General features: G+C 38.8%; 1 protein-coding gene across 1 annotated transcript; it reads left to right on the top strand.

Annotated features, from left to right (window-relative positions):
- Positions 1-2233: 2233 nt before the first annotated feature.
- LOC121592228 (putative nuclease HARBI1) lies at positions 2234-3463 on the top strand. The gene is made up of 4 exons (XM_041913635.1): positions 2234-2433; positions 2499-2931; positions 2999-3143; positions 3222-3463. Exons 2-4 carry the CDS (start codon positions 2728-2730, stop codon positions 3461-3463), a joined length of 591 nt encoding a protein of 196 aa, XP_041769569.1. The 5' UTR covers positions 2234-2433; positions 2499-2727.
- Positions 3464-16289: the final 12826 nt, after the last annotated feature.

The following is a 16289-nucleotide window of genomic DNA, read 5'->3' as shown; positions in this document are numbered from 1 at the left end:
TTACCTCTACAAATTTGGGTCTACCACGCCCGCTCTGTCTTTGTGGGCGGCCTAAAAAGACTTGGGGGTCGTCCATTACGAACTGGGACGAACCCAGTCTTACGAACTGGGTCGTCCATTTCCAAATGTACAACATGGCCAGTCCACCGGAGCCTGGCGAGCTTGATACGCAGCACGACAGTGAGGTCGCCGTACATCTCGTATAGCTCGTCGTTATAACGGCTCCTTGTCCTTCTACATATATGGGGCCAAGAATCCTTCAGATCATCATCCTCTCGAGCGTGGCCATAAGGGTTTCATCAGATTTGGAAAGTGTCCATAACTCAGAGGCGTATGACAGTACCGGTACCATATAGGTACTATATATTGCCAGAACCTGTCGCTAGGTTCATTGAGGTGAACTGCTATCTCATACTGTAGAATGAAGGGTTGGCATCCAGCGTCATTGCACACAACTCATCCATGCTATTGTCGGCACTGACCCTTGAACCGACATAGGTGAATTGTGAGACGACTTCAAAAGTTCGTTCACCTATCTGTAAGTCACGGCTACGTAGGTTGTGATTGTTTATTGGTAGGGCCGCTGATGTTGCCACCATCAGTTTGGTCTTTGCCTCGTTTATCTGCACCGAAGTTATCTGCTGCCTGCTCGATCCCTTGGTAGGCTTCTGCTACACAGGAGAGCCGACTCCAATGTATATATCATCAGCGTATGCCAGGATCTGGGTTGGCTTACAGGGTTTTCGAGGATTATATTGACATGTTCAGCGAGTTGTTGCTTCATTCGAGCATATAATTGACTCTTTCAGCTAGATATTGAATTGTACGGAAGCAGGCGTTGACATGTTCAGCGATTCTGTAGTGCTGTCATTTGTTTTGTTTACACACTGTGCCGCAGGGTTCAATTTTTCATTCTTAAATGTCCTAAACGTAGCAAATAATCATTCCCCAAACTGTTTAATACAATAATTAGTTGAAACAAACATATTTTTTTTCAAAACCGTTTGTTTAACTTCTGATGAGAATGATCCAAGCTGCAGTCCAAGGGGTATGAAAGTGACAGCTCTACATTATAACCGAACATGTCAACGCCTATTTCCGAATAATTCTATATCTCGCTGAAAGAGTCAATTATATGCTCGAACGAAACAACAACTCGCTGAACATGTCAATAATATCATTGAAAACGCTGTATAGGAAGTGGTTCCCGTAGTCTCCCCCCTCGAGTCGATGGCCCTCTCTAGCGCTAAGTTTAATAGGAGACAGGCAATCCTGTCCCCCTGGCGCAGACCTTGGGTGGTAGCAAAAGGTCCTGAGAGTTTTCTATCCACCCTCACCTAGCAAGTGACGTTGGACATAGTCATTCTAACTAACCTTGTCAGTATGGCCGGAATTCCAAACGAGCTCATAGCGTCGTATAGTTTAACCCTGGCTATGCTATCATATGCAACTTTGAAGACAATGAAGAGATGGTATGTTATGCGTCTCTATTTCCCCCAATCTCTGCCATTTGGTGAATCTTGCTTCGATGATATGGCCGGAATGATCTATCAACAAACCATAGTGCGAAACCATAATTTATGCGGGCGACTCTCAACCGCAAAGGGATCGTGACGATAATTTTTCATGAGCCGAGGGAAGGTCAGTTTCTCCTTGGTGAAAAAATATTTATTTTAGATTATAGGTTTTTAGAATAGTAACCAAATGGATATTAATAAAAAAAAAGTTTTTTTTCCTTATTTTTTTATTTAAGGTACACATTTTTTTCACGCGGTTAGAAAAAAACCAAAATAAAAAATATTTTTAAGTTAACGACAGCTCAATTGCTGTCGATATGGTTAACGACTGTCGCTAGACTATAAACGATCGTCAATTGAACTACTCGAAAATTTTGTTCATATTTGACATTTCTCTGACGACAGTCGTAATGACTGTCGTTAGTTGCATTGTCGTTTATAATTTGACGATCGTATGTTGCTAGGAGACCCATACACAAATCAACGATAACGATAGTCGTTACGGTTTGCGATTCCATCCATTGGGCCTGATCGCGATCGAAAGTCGATAAAGTTTATCCGATCGGTATTAACTGATATATTAATATTAATGCTCGAATCCACCGGTGGAATTTGTTTTCCACTGGTGGATAATTTTCTCCACTGGTGGATAATTTTCTCCGCTGGTGGATACTTTTCTCCACTGGTGAAATAGCTCTTTCCGATTCGAGTAGCCAATGGTTTTGCCCATCCGTCAAATCATCTGTTTCATTCTTTATTTGGATTGAAAGGTGTTGAATTGCAACAAGTGTTGTGTTATGTCTCGGTTAAATTCGTTGTTTTTTACGGTCTTGGAAGCCAATGAGCCTGTTAATCTGGTTTCCTACCGAAGAAATCTACGAAACCAATTGAATCCGTTGCAGTTGTTCGATGCAGAGTAAGTAGAAATTTGATTCTTAAGAAGCTTACTTTCATGAAGCTTTCATTTATTTTTCTTTTCAGGTTTAAAGCAAACTTTAGAGTGACAAAACCACTGTGAAATGAAATTCTTTCAAAAATTGAACATTCAATTGCTCCACGGCATAACCGTGGTCTATTAGGTAGGGTGAAGCTAGCGTCAACGTTAAGGTTCATAGCGGAAGGCTCCTATCAAAGAGGAGTGGGAAAGGAGTTTAATACAGCGATAGCACAATCAACGTTTTCAGAAACGTTAGAGCAAACGTTAACGGCAATGGAACGGGAACTGGCTTACACCATTAATGTTAATTTAACAAACCAAGAAAAAGTAGATGCTTATAGTTACTTTTACGAAAAACTACCGGTTGAAAATGTTGTTATGTGTGTTGATGGAACACATATAAGGATAATTGCACCTCACGAAAACCCTACTGACTATTACAATCGTAAAGGATTTTATAGTCTAAATGCATTAATGGTAAGTATCACGTGTGGCATGATTTTGTTCTACAGTATTATTTAGTTATTTGTATGTTATTTTTCAGATATGTGACCACAGATCATTAATACGTTTTGTGGACGCAAGATGGTTCTGTGGTTCTGATCACGATTGCTATATAATCAACTCAAGTCCTATTTCTTCGTACTTAGACAATAAGTGGAACTCTGGAGAACGTATAAAGATCTTGGGTACGTTTATTTGAATAAAATATATTTACTGTTTATGAACAGCATAATTTTCTGTCTAACTGGTTTCGGGTGATTCAGCATACCCAGCAAAACCTTGGCTGATAAAACCAAATAGAAATCCTGCATCCGGAAGCTCAGAAGTGTTGTTTAACACACAGCACGCCAACGCACGGAGTATTATTGAAAGAACAATCAGAGCGCTAAAAAACAGATTTCGTTGCATTCATGCCGAACGACAGCTTCATTATACACCCAAAAAATGTGTTAAAAATGTCAAAGTTTGCTATATTCTGCACAATCTCTTGACTAGTTTATTGTAAGGAGCATGGATGAAGGCGTGTTGTGAAGTTACATTCTAGATTAATTTAAAGTTAATTTGTTTTTGTCGTTAATATTGTGCATATCTTTCTTGTTAATGTCGGCTCGTAATTTTTCGCGTTCGGAGGGACGATTTGATAAGCTATGTCGAACAGCCTCGAAGGATATACGCTTTTTAACGCCTTCCGCGTTTATTGATTTGTGTTTGGTTTAATATATGTAATATATGTAATATATATATATGTAATAAATGTTAATATATGTTTTGTGTGTTAAATTTTAATGCACTTCAGTGTTTCGGTATGGATTTTACTTGATTTCAACGTGTTTTTAATTACCAGATCGGTTCAATTCCCATTGAGATATGGTTTCCCTTTATACAGTATGACTGTATAGCTATTTTATTCTTATAAGTCTATTGAGCCCATAGAGACCATTATAGTCAAATATCTTATCTTATGTAAGGAAAACATGATTATGGTTTAGTTTGGTTTATTTATATTCATAATTGTTATATATAATTGTTTGACATATTTGATAAAAGCGTGTTTGTCTCATCATTTTGTTTAAAGATAAGTTTTTGAAACTCTTGTTGTGTCAGCTCTGATTTTTTCTTTGTTTTTTTTTGCAGCTGGCTCCTGTGTGTCTTTGAAACTTTGATTTCCGATACTTTCATCAATGGTATACTCGCGGTCATCAGTTTAGTCGAGGTCATTCGAATAAGCAGATATTAGCTGGTGTGTATCTTGTGGATTTTCGGGAAGTTCATTGATGATAGATTTTGACGGTTCCGTAACTTCTACGTTTTTTTGGATGGATTCTCGAATGCCTATACAGTTGCTTCCTTCGATTCTAGCAGCCTTTCCTCTCATGTTTATTATTTGAACGATTTTTTCCTCCATCTCTGTCAAATTCCACAATTTTGCTATTTCACCAACAGTTTTGTTCATTTCCTTATTATTTTGTGATAGTATTTTTTCTTGGCAAACGACTTTTTTTCAATCCAGGTCTATAAAAAATAAATGGATTTAATATACTAACTTAAAATAATAAATCGTTACTGCAATCAATAAAGCAAACCTACTCGTTTCCATGCGGTTCCTTCTTTGCTGGGAGGTCCCAGCGCATTCAGTTCAGCAGCAAAATCATTCCATGCGGAATCCTGGTTAGTACCAAGGCTATTAGCTACGCCAGGATTTTTTCCCATTATTTCAACAAGCTTTTCAATGCTGAATTTTTGAAGCTCGAGATTTTGTGTTACGTTAGCAAAAGAAAAAAAAAAAGGAATAATGCGTGTAGCTATATATTTATTTAAAAGATAATTAAAATTATTTACTTACTCCTTGAATTCTGTAGGCTTCTCCATTTTGAAAAAAAAAACAGCAATTTCTTTTTATTTTACTAGGACCAACCTATAAGCTCTACGTGTCTCAAATAAATGAGGAATGTACTTGAAGAAGCAGCAATGGGTTCTTGAGTTATTTCCATTAAAACCTATTCAGGACTAATTTGAAATCTGTCTTATCTGACAACCAACAAAATCAAACGATTGGCACTCTATGAAGCGGCTCTTGAACATCATGTCAAGCTTTATAGAGCACCTCTATACGACAGATGCTATTACAATCCCTTTGTGTATCTGTGACGGATTCCTGTTTAAATTGGCCCAAGGTCTTTCCTTAGAGAAACATTTTAAATTTAATTTAATAATTTTTTAGCACATAGAATACTTTTCCACCCTTTTGGACGACCTATAAAAACTTAACTGGATGCTTCGTCCTGTTGCTTGCGTATAAAATGGCCAGGCCAGCAGATCCTAAAGAATTAAATACGCTGCTCGGCGTTGGGCCATACAGTCCGTACAACCATTTCATTATGCTCTGTTGTTCTTCCTTCAATTTACTCATATTTTCGCCATCTAAGTGTACTATTCTATTTTAGCACCAGGGTGGCCCCGTGGTATAGATGTCAACATGCCCTGCGAGGGTTCAAGTCTAGAATGGACCGTCCCTCCGTGTCGCTATGTTGTACGATACTATACCAGCAAAGATCGGCAAAGTATGAATTACTAGCCCAGTAAGGCTCTTTTGCTTCGAGATAGCGGTTCATAACCGTTGATATATTTTAAATAACTTGCACACACTTTTACTGTTGGTTTATCTATTTGGCGCTGCAAAGCAAAGGTTACCGACCGCTTTACTATAGTATGCTCTCTAAATTTTTATTCTTTTTTTTTCTTCTTTTGGCACAAAAACCGCTATTAGTCAAGCCCTATCTTTACCACTAGTGGGCTTGGCTTTCAGTTACTTATTTATTACGCCTAGCAGGTTATTCAGTTCTACACAGCAAATTTTCTCATCCGACTTCAGTAAAGTTTTTTTTCAGTTCAAAACTGAACCGTAAAAGAATATTTTACTGGGTTTCAGCATGAACGTCATGTTTTTACTGACTTTCAGCAAAATAATTTACTGAATGCATTTCAGTAATACGCGTTTTACTGAAAATCAGTAAAATAAGTGTCAAATTAGTCGTTTTACGAGATGTCAGTAAAACAAACGACTGAAAATATAGCAATTCATTCTGTCAAATCGACCTGTCAGCCAGAACATCAAAACAAAACAATGCGGGGCCTACTTGCTCGTAAGGTGCAAAAAGTTGATTTGGTAGGCGCTTACAGGCACCCCGATAAAAGTTTAGGTGATATTTCGGCGTATGGGATGAATTTGAAACAATTGGCAGCCGTGTTCTTGTGTAACATCGTTGCTACAATCCACTGTACTTACTAAAATTTCGTGGTGTCTGTGAACGCTTTCTGAACCAGCTACACTTGTTGCGGCAAAATACAGTATAAAAACTGTGCAACAACTGCAAACAACAACAAAAAACATGTATGACTATGAAATGGGGGACTGGCAATCTCTGCGCATCAATAAAAAAAAACACTATTTAAAAGAAATATTTCGTCACTTTTTAATCGCTACCAATTACTGAAAATCAGTAATATAAGAATGGCTTTACTGTGATTTCAGCCAACGAGCTGTCATTATTTTAGTGAGCAGCTAGCATTACTGAATGATTCAGTCAACATTATTTTTACTGAAAGGATTGCTGAATCTTCAGCTAAAAAAAATTCAGTAAAATTTTACTGAAGTTCAGTAAAACAGTTTTCTGTGTACGTATGGGGGCTAGGTCCATTTGGGGTTTGCACCCATGGCGGGCATGTTGTTAAGCCTCTAAATATTTATCGACTTCAAAAAGAAAAAGCTTTAAAAACGGCATTTATTATTTAATTATTCATCACACCAGTAGCGGGTTTACAGTGTCTGGGGCCCTGAGCAGTAAGAATTGTTGAGGCTTTGAGGCCTTTGTACTTGATTACCGGGGGGTACTCGGCATCCGTCTTTGATTATGTAACATTTCAACTTAAATTTTGTTGCTGCCGGGGAGGGGGGGGGGGTGCTTAGGGTTCGTCTAGCGCGGGGCCCAACGTCCACGGAGCCCTCCTTGCTAATACAGTGCCATATTCTATCAACTGTTATGTACTGTTATGAACTACAGATTCCGGGCCCCCCCTTACTTTGCTTACCGATAAATACGCCACTAATCACACCATTATTAATCTAGAAAGACGGAGAAAGTGAACACTACAATGGTACTAGTTCATATCATGCTTTCAAAAAATATTTTTGAATTTATAGTATATAAATAATAAAATTATTTATTAAATTTATTTAACAACACCTATCAAACGCATTTTAAATAATTTAATCATATAGCATAATTCCAATATCATAAGCAAGACGGCCGAAGCCGTTCCTTCCGACTAATAAATAATTCGTAGATTGAGATTCTTAGATTCTATGAGTTAAAAGAGAAATAAAAATGTATTTATGAATGATTATTTTTTCAAGGATACGAATGTTCACAAAATTACAGTTAAATTAATGATATAACATCTTAAATAACTTAAACAGTGATAAAACATCTTTTTTGCGAGCTGTTAAATATGGCTTTTAATATTATCTAGTTTTCCACTGTTATATCAACTGGGGTGGAGCAGTAGATATGGCTATCCGACTGAAATGGCTTTTTTATATGAAGTTTTCAACTGCATATCCCACTGCTTGGCTTTTTAACCACGTTGCTATGGCGGCAAACACCATTCCACTCCACTGCCTAATCGATCGGTTAGCGAAGATTCTGAGTGAGAAAACGTAATTGGATAACATTTGAATTTTGCTAACCGATCGACTAAATTATCCACTATGTTATCGACTTTCGACCCCGATCAGGCCTATTAATACGATAGTTTCTCAGAGGATACTATGATCCACTGTACACTTCGAAGATCTACATGTGATTGTCATGGCAACTTATCGTTATCGCTTACCGTCCATCTGAACACAAATCTCTGAACAAAGGGGATCATTGCGTCATACTCTCGGTATTGGTCTTCATACTCTAGAGAAAGTCTTTATATTGGGTGCCTAAGTATTTCTAACGAGTGAAAACCCTGTACCCCTTTGCTGTATATCGCCACAGACACATGTATTTGAATCGGTGAATACAATCGTCATCAACTTAGTTATATATTTGAGAATCATTGGGCCTGATCGCGAACGACAGTCGATAAAATTTATCGGATCGGATAATATGCTCGATTCCACCGGTGGAATTTGTTTTCCAATTGCCTCACATCGCATGATGGCGCTGGCAATTTCATCCAGAGATGGCAGGGGCACCTCGTCGTCGGCGCCAATGCTGTCGCTGTTGTTACTGCTGTGCTGCTGCTTTGGCAGTTGCCTTGTTCTGCCACTTGCGCCAGTCTCTTCTGCCTCTGATTCATTCAGATTTCCTTCGTAGCAGCATTTCCACCTTTTGATCACTTCCCGATCGTCCGTCAGGAGATTTCCTTCGGCATCCCGGCACATTGCGGTTTTAGGAGCAAACCCGCTACGTGCATCCTTCAATCTCCTGTAAAACAAGCGGGTGTCCCCCGACTGAGAAAGCTACTCCAACAGCAGTTCATTTGACTCTTCAAAACGGCGCTGTTTGTCCTGGAAGAGCAGGGTTTGCTGTTTCCTTAGTAGTATGTAGTTCTCCACGTTCTGACGGGTTTATGCCGTAGCGGGCGCGCGCTGCATTCTTCACGGATGGTGCTCGTCTGCACTAGTGATGGGAAAAGTGAAGTTTTTGTCGGAATGGATTCCGGCTAGCTCCACAGCTTTCTGGAATACATTCCGGATAGTAGGTCCGGGATCAGTTTCCGGAATCAGAATCGACTCCGAAATTGTTTCCGGCATTGGCTCCATATTTGATTCCGGAATTGGCTCCGGGATCGAAATCGGCTATCGGATTGGAATTGGCTCCTACATTAGAGTCAGTTTCCAAACGGAGTCAGTTTTGGCATCGCCATAAAAATAGGTGTTTGGGTCCAATCATACTGCGTATTGATAATCGCAAAAAATATATATATATATACTTCTGAAAGATCCATTCTCATAGAGGTTCCCGAACTGATTTCGCTTCTAAAACTTCTTTTTTAATTCAAGAACTAAGTCACATTCCGGAGCTAATTCTAATTCTAGAGTCAATTATGATTCCGTTATCGGGGCAAATTGCAATTCACAGGTCAATTCCGATTCTGGACCCGATTCTGATCGCGGAATCGATTCCGGAGTCGACTCGGGAATCGGCAACCGGATTCAACTCCGCAATCGGCTCTGTGGTTAACTCCAGAATCGGCTCTGGAGTCATCTCCAGTATCAGCTCCGAAGTCAACTTCGGAATCGGCTCCGGAGTCAACTCTAGAATCGGCTCCGGAATAGACTCTGGAATCGACTCCGGGGTCAACTTCGGATTCCAGCATCGGATTTGGCTCCTGAATTGATTCCGAACACGGAATCGGAATCGGGTAGGTCCGATTCCGAGATTCCTTTTTATCTCTATGTGGTAAGCGGCCGATCTTGTGTTCGGCTGCGATGCGGATGGCTCGTTCCACCATACGCCAGTGGTCTTCGAGGGGCTTCACGGCGATGTTGTTGTCGGCCGCGTACCCCTCCGCCACATCAGCCCACTTCAACCTGGTGTCTCCAGGTGCAACTAAGGCGGAGTGCATTCTGGAAGAAGATGCTGCGGATGCTCATGTGCGTGGAGGAGGCAAAGTTAATCAGCCAGGGTGCGTAAGAAAAGAAATGATTCAATACCCGTAAAAAATAGTCAAGAAAGTGTCCCAAAATCTTGAAAACTTCTGCAAGCCCCTGTTACGAATAGTTCGTCAATCCATTTTACGATAATCAAAGATGGAAAGCTACGACGGATAGAAATGTCATGCTAAAAGTTGTTCAGTATTTTTTATACGGTTAGTTTCTTCTCATCTTTCAAGATCTCTTCGTGGTCCAGATTTAATGTTGCGGCGAGCCGCATTTGACCCGTGGGCCTAACTTTACCGACCCCGCTGGTTTAAATAATGTATGTAAATAAATACAATATATTTATTGGTGTAGTTACATTTTATGTTTTATAAATTTTTATGTTTTATATTCATTATAATAAGGTATAAAGCATAGGTACAAATACTAAATTGCTGTCACTAGTTTGAATTGCTACCATTTTACATTTTATATCCGACACATAAAATACCATTTCCTCTGTAGAAAGATCGCTTAATTTTGCTTCATATATATCTTTCATCCATTTAGAAGAATAGTATGAGATAGTTTCACTTATGCAACCAAAAGCCTTGCCGCTAATTATAATATCTGATCCTTCCATTTTGGCACTGCAATATTTAACAATATAGAAATCATGAGTTAGAAACCAATTGGATTGTCCATTGGGATAAAGAGTAATAATTGAGTTAATGTGTACAACTGCTCCATTACGTGTGGATTCGATGTAAGCAAACGGGGAATCTTCACTGCTTGCCGAACGTGTTGGAATCTGTTCTGATGTCCTGTTTGCAGCCTGTACTAAAACTGTATGGCCATTTCTTAGGGATCTACCCACATCGCATAATTTGGCTACATAGCGATACGATGAAAAATTAACAAGTGGTCCAAATTTGTTCACATCTTCGTACACATGCAATAAATTATGCACATTGCTGGTTATACAATGTTCTCCGTAAATAGTACCATACTGTTCAACAAACTGTACAAGCAAAACATGTGCCGCTGGCCAATGCTCTTTGTAACATTCTGAAGAAAATAATCTAATCGCACAATAGTACAACATAAAATGTTCATACTGTTCTTTAGTTAACACTTCCTTCAACACTATGAAACTAGCATAGTTCAAAAACATATTGAATTCACTGGCTTTCCAAAACCCAGTATCTTCAATACTACGCAATTTGTGGTGAAGTTCTAAAGGAATTTCCACGTTGTCGAGAATATTATTGATCCTATTTAATGTTTCTGTACTCCATTTGGGACCTCCACCTAACATGCCGGATTTCCAGCCGTTGATTGCCGTTTGTGTAACTCCGAAGTCAATCAGGTGCAACAGATCAGCAATAATTACGTTAATAATTATATCGATGTGAAGAAGATCTACAAGTGGCGTTGTTTCCCTGTGGTGTTCATCGTCTTTGGAATCCTTGAAATCTTGATGCGTTCTCGTTGGTGCGTCAATCCCGGGAAAATACATCACTCTTGTAGTTTCGTGAAATTTTCCTTCAACAGTACACTTCTGGCAACCTTTTTTATGGTTGAAGTAGACCACTCCTGAAAGTAAAAGACGAAAAAAATAATATGTTGCAATGAGTACATGCCAACAACATAGATGTACTATGAAATTCTAATATATTGAACAGCTAATATGTTACAATTCAAACGTGTTACGTGAGCCTACCTTTTATAAAAGCTCGTGCAGGTAAGTCAGCGATGAAAGCCCAAACGCGTACTTCGATCAGCTTATTGGCAATTTGTATGCCATTCTCCATCAATCCGTTGAGCTCTTTTACAAGAGGTCGAAGGTACTCCTCCACGCTGGCGGGTCTCGACTCACCCAAATAATTTCCAACCATCAATACTGGAACATCTGGTAATTCTTTAATGCTCATTAGTATCGGCCAAAATTGCTTACGAGAACTTTTGTGTAATGGCAGGCCCGCAATGGAGAAGTTTAATGAAAACTTGCTGACTCTTGGTTGAACATTACCAAATTGTTTCTCCAGAGCTGCCTTTATTCCTGGATACCAAAACTCTCCTCCTGCTATTTGCTCTATTTCTTGACCACACTGCTTCGTTCTAAGCAACGTTCGCGCATCTTTGGGCAGCTTATAGCTGGAGGTATCGCGTAATATTTCTAGCATTTCGTCGATAGCCTTATGCGTCTGATAGGTATTCAAAGCCCAATTTCTGATTCGATCGGCCAGTGCTTCACTGTTATTTGATTGCGTTTGCTGTGAACTATCAGACGCTGTCTCTATTTCGTTTTCATCGTCGTCGATATTTTCATTCGCTTCTATATTGTCACACTCGTCGATGTTTATCCAATCACTGATTTGTTCTTCTTCATAGATTCGTTCTTCGACCGGATAGCCGATATATTCTTGATGATCACTTGATGACGGAATATTTGAAGCACTAAGCATATCTGCATCCGACGATACTACGTTTATGTGGTGTAAGCCAGATGTACTACATACGTTCAACAGTTCTGCCTCTTCTTGCTTGTTAATTTTCTTGATGATTTTATACATCGAACCTGTTTTACGCATCCTTTTTGCAGCCATTGTAATAATGCACACAGTCCTCCCAAATGCACGACAAATCGTGTGTTTCACACTAATCACAGTTTAACTTCACCAGTGTCAGTGTCTTCCAGGAATGTGACTGCTTAAGTCCGCATGTAGTGACTGCCCTAATACAATTGACAAACGAACATTATTTGTTTACTTTTATAAGCGCGATACGAGGTACAAATCGATACATACCGATACTTCGTAGAAGGTATTTTTTATTTCTGAACAGGTAAGGTTTAAAAAATCCACTATTTACCCTGATAAAGATTATTATAGACGAGGTAAATGTTTTAAAAGCAAAGTCATAAAACACAATTTAAAACCAGGTATCATCGAGGTACAAGCATGCATTTCAAACAAATATACCACACACGCGAAATTATACCACCACCACCTGTTTTAAAATGTGTTTTATAATTCTGCTTTTAAAAAATCTACCTCGTCTATAATAATTTTTATCAGGGTAAATAGTGGGTTTTTTAAACCTTACCTGTTCAGAAATAAAAAATACCTTCTACGAAGTATCGGTATGTATCGATTTGTACCTCGTATCGCGCTTATAAAAGTAAACAAATAATGTTCGTTTGTCAATTGTATTAGGGCAGTCACTACATGCGGACTTAAGCAGTCACATTCCTGGAAGACACTGACACTGGTGAAGTTAAACTGTGATTAGTGTGAAACACACGATTTGTCGTGCATTTGGGAGGACTGTGTGCATTATTACAATGGCTGCAAAAAGGATGCGTAAAACAGGTTCGATGTATAAAATCATCAAGAAAATTAACAAGCAAGAAGAGGCAGAACTGTTGAACGTATGTAGTACATCTGGCTTACACCACATAAACGTAGTATCGTCGGATGCAGACATGCTTAGTGCTTCAAATATTCCGTCATCAAGTGATCATCAAGAATATATCGGCTATCCGGTCGAAGAACGAATCTATGAAGAAGAACAAATCAGTGATTGGATAAACATCGACGAGTGTGACAATATAGAAGCGAATGAAAATATCGACGACGATGAAAACGAAATAGAGACAGCGTCTGATAGTTCACAGCAAACGCAATCAAATAACAGTGAAGCACTGGCCGATCGAATCAGAAATTGGGCTTTGAATACCTATCAGACGCATAAGGCTATCGACGAAATGCTAGAAATATTACGCGATACCTCCAGCTATAAGCTGCCCAAAGATGCGCGAACGTTGCTTAGAACGAAGCAGTGTGGTCAAGAAATAGAGCAAATAGCAGGAGGAGAGTTTTGGTATCCAGGAATAAAGGCAGCTCTGGAGAAACAATTTGGTAATGTTCAACCAAGAGTCAGCAAGTTTTCATTAAACTTCTCCATTGCGGGCCTGCCATTACACAAAAGTTCTCGTAAGCAATTTTGGCCGATACTAATGAGCATTAAAGAATTACCAGATGTTCCAGTATTGATGGTTGGAAATTATTTGGGTGAGTCGAGACCCGCCAGCGTGGAGGAGTACCTTCGACCTCTTGTAAAAGAGCTCAACGGATTGATGGAGAATGGCATACAAATTGCCAATAAGCTGATCGAAGTACGCGTTTGGGCTTTCATCGCTGACTTACCTGCACGAGCTTTTATAAAAGGTAGGCTCACGTAACACGTTTGAATTGTAACATATTAGCTGTTCAATATATTAGAATTTCATAGTACATCTATGTTGTTGGCATGTACTCATTGCAACATATTATTTTTTTCGTCTTTTACTTTCAGGAGTGGTCTACTTCAACCATAAAAAAGGTTGCCAGAAGTGTACTGTTGAAGGAAAATTTCACGAAACTACAAGAGTGATGTATTTTCCCGGGATTGACGCACCAACGAGAACGCACCAAGATTTCAAGGATTCCAAAGACGATGAACACTACAGGGAAACAACGCCACTTGTAGATCTTCTTCACATCGATATAATTATTAACGTAATTATTGCTGATCTGTTGCACCTGATTGACTTCGGAGTTACACAAACGGCAATCAACGGCTGGAAATCCGGCATGTTAGGTGGAGGTCCCAAATGGAGTACAGAAACATTAAATAGGATCAATAATATTCTCGACAACGTGGAAATTCCTTTAGAACTTCACCACAAATTGCGTAGTATTGAAGATACTGGGTTTTGGAAAGCCAGTGAATTCAATATGTTTTTGAACTATGTTAGTTTCATAGTGTTGAAGGAAGTGTTAACTAAAGAACAGTATGAACATTTTATGTTGTACTATTGTGCGATTAGATTATTTTCTTCAGAATGTTACAAAGAGCATTGGCCAGCGGCACATGTTTTGCTTGTACAGTTTGTTGAACAGTATGGTACTATTTACGGAGAACATTGTATAACCAGCAATGTGCATAATTTATTGCATGTGTACGAAGATGTGAACAAATTTGGACCACTTGTTAATTTTCATCGTATCGCTATGTAGCCAAATTATGCGATGTGGGTAGATCCCTAAGAAATGGCCATACAGTTTTAGTACAGGCTGCAAACAGGACATCAGAACAGATTCCAACACGTTCGTCAAGCAGTGAAGATTCCCCGTTTGCTTACATCGAATCCACACGTAATGGAGCAGTTGTACACATTAACTCAATTATTACTCTTTATCCCAATGGACAATCCAATTGGTTTCTAACTCATGATTTCTATATTGTTAAATATTGCAGTGCCAAAATGGAAGGATCAGATATTATAATTAGCGGCAAGGCTTTTGGTTGCATAAGTGAAACTATCTCATACTATTCTTCTAAATGGATGAAAGATATATATGAAGCAAAATTAAGCGATCTTTCTACAGAGGAAATGGTATTTTATGTGTCGGATATAAAATGTAAAATGGTAGCAATTCAAACTAGTGACAGCAATTTAGTATTTGTACCTATGCTTTATACCTTATTATAATGAATATAAAACATAAAAATTTATAAAACATAAAATGTAACTACACCAATAAATATATTGTATTTATTTACATACATTATTTAAACCAGCAGGGTAGGTAAAGCTATTAAACGAAAAAGGTAATTTATTCTTTCGATATTTTTAACCGAATCAAAATCAAAATTTTGAGAAGGTCAATTTAATTTTTTTTCCTTATCTTTAAATCACATTGTTGGTACCGTGCTTGTGTGGATACTGACATGGTGAAACTGGAAATCAATTTTTATCAATGATATTTTAATACACATGTACCCAAACAACTTGATAGTAAGTTTTTATGATTGCCTGAATTACCAATCCTCGATTCGAAGCCATCCCATACGCCAGGGGTCTATAAACTACAATCACGAGCCGCATGCGACCTTCGAGAGCCTACAATTTGGCCTTCATTGACATTGTAAAGTTTAAAATAAATATGATATTATTTTGACTTTTTTCAAAAAACTAATATTTTTTATTTTTCTTAGAAGAAAATTAAGCTTTTGTAATACGAAGCTGTACAAGTATCCTTAGTATTTTGTTATAGAAACGATATTTCAACTTTGACCCATCAGTTGAAGGTAACGTCAAATGGCCCTTAACATAGTTATTTTCGAAGCAATGCAGCCCGCGATCTGAAAAGTTTGACACCATGAGCTGAAAAAAAATTTTTGAAGAAGAAGCGATCCTGACAAACGTGAAAAATCCTCTGCAACAGAATCACGCATGCTAGGATACGCTTTTTATCCATCTGTCAAAGACGCTCTCGTGCTTTCGACGAGAACGGACGTGTTTCTGCTCAGAGTAAAGGCGAACCTAAACGTGTGTGACAATACATTGCAAATGTGTGCGTAAATTGCTTAAAACGCTAGCACGTGTATCCAAAGCTGGTGTGAGGCAACAATGGAAACTACGGCGGATCCGGCCACAAGCCGTGATCGTAAACGCCCTGCTGAAAACGATAGCATTAAAAAGAATGCGATGAAGAAGAAGGCTTCGGCTGAAGTGGTGGTGGCTCCACCGAATGAAGCAGGTGCTAGTGTGAGTGATGGTAGCGTAACAGCGGCAGCGGCGCCACACAATACAATCAAAAAGGAGCGTATTCCTCCAGTTATCGTTAAAGATTTCTCAGAAGAGGAA

Source organism: Anopheles merus, chromosome 2L, assembly GCF_017562075.2.
Source record: "Anopheles merus strain MAF chromosome 2L, AmerM5.1, whole genome shotgun sequence".
NCBI classification, from domain to species: Eukaryota; Metazoa; Arthropoda; class Insecta; order Diptera; family Culicidae; genus Anopheles; species Anopheles merus.
Note: the sequence above shows the minus strand (reverse complement) of the source record. Positions and strands in the feature narration are given on the sequence as shown.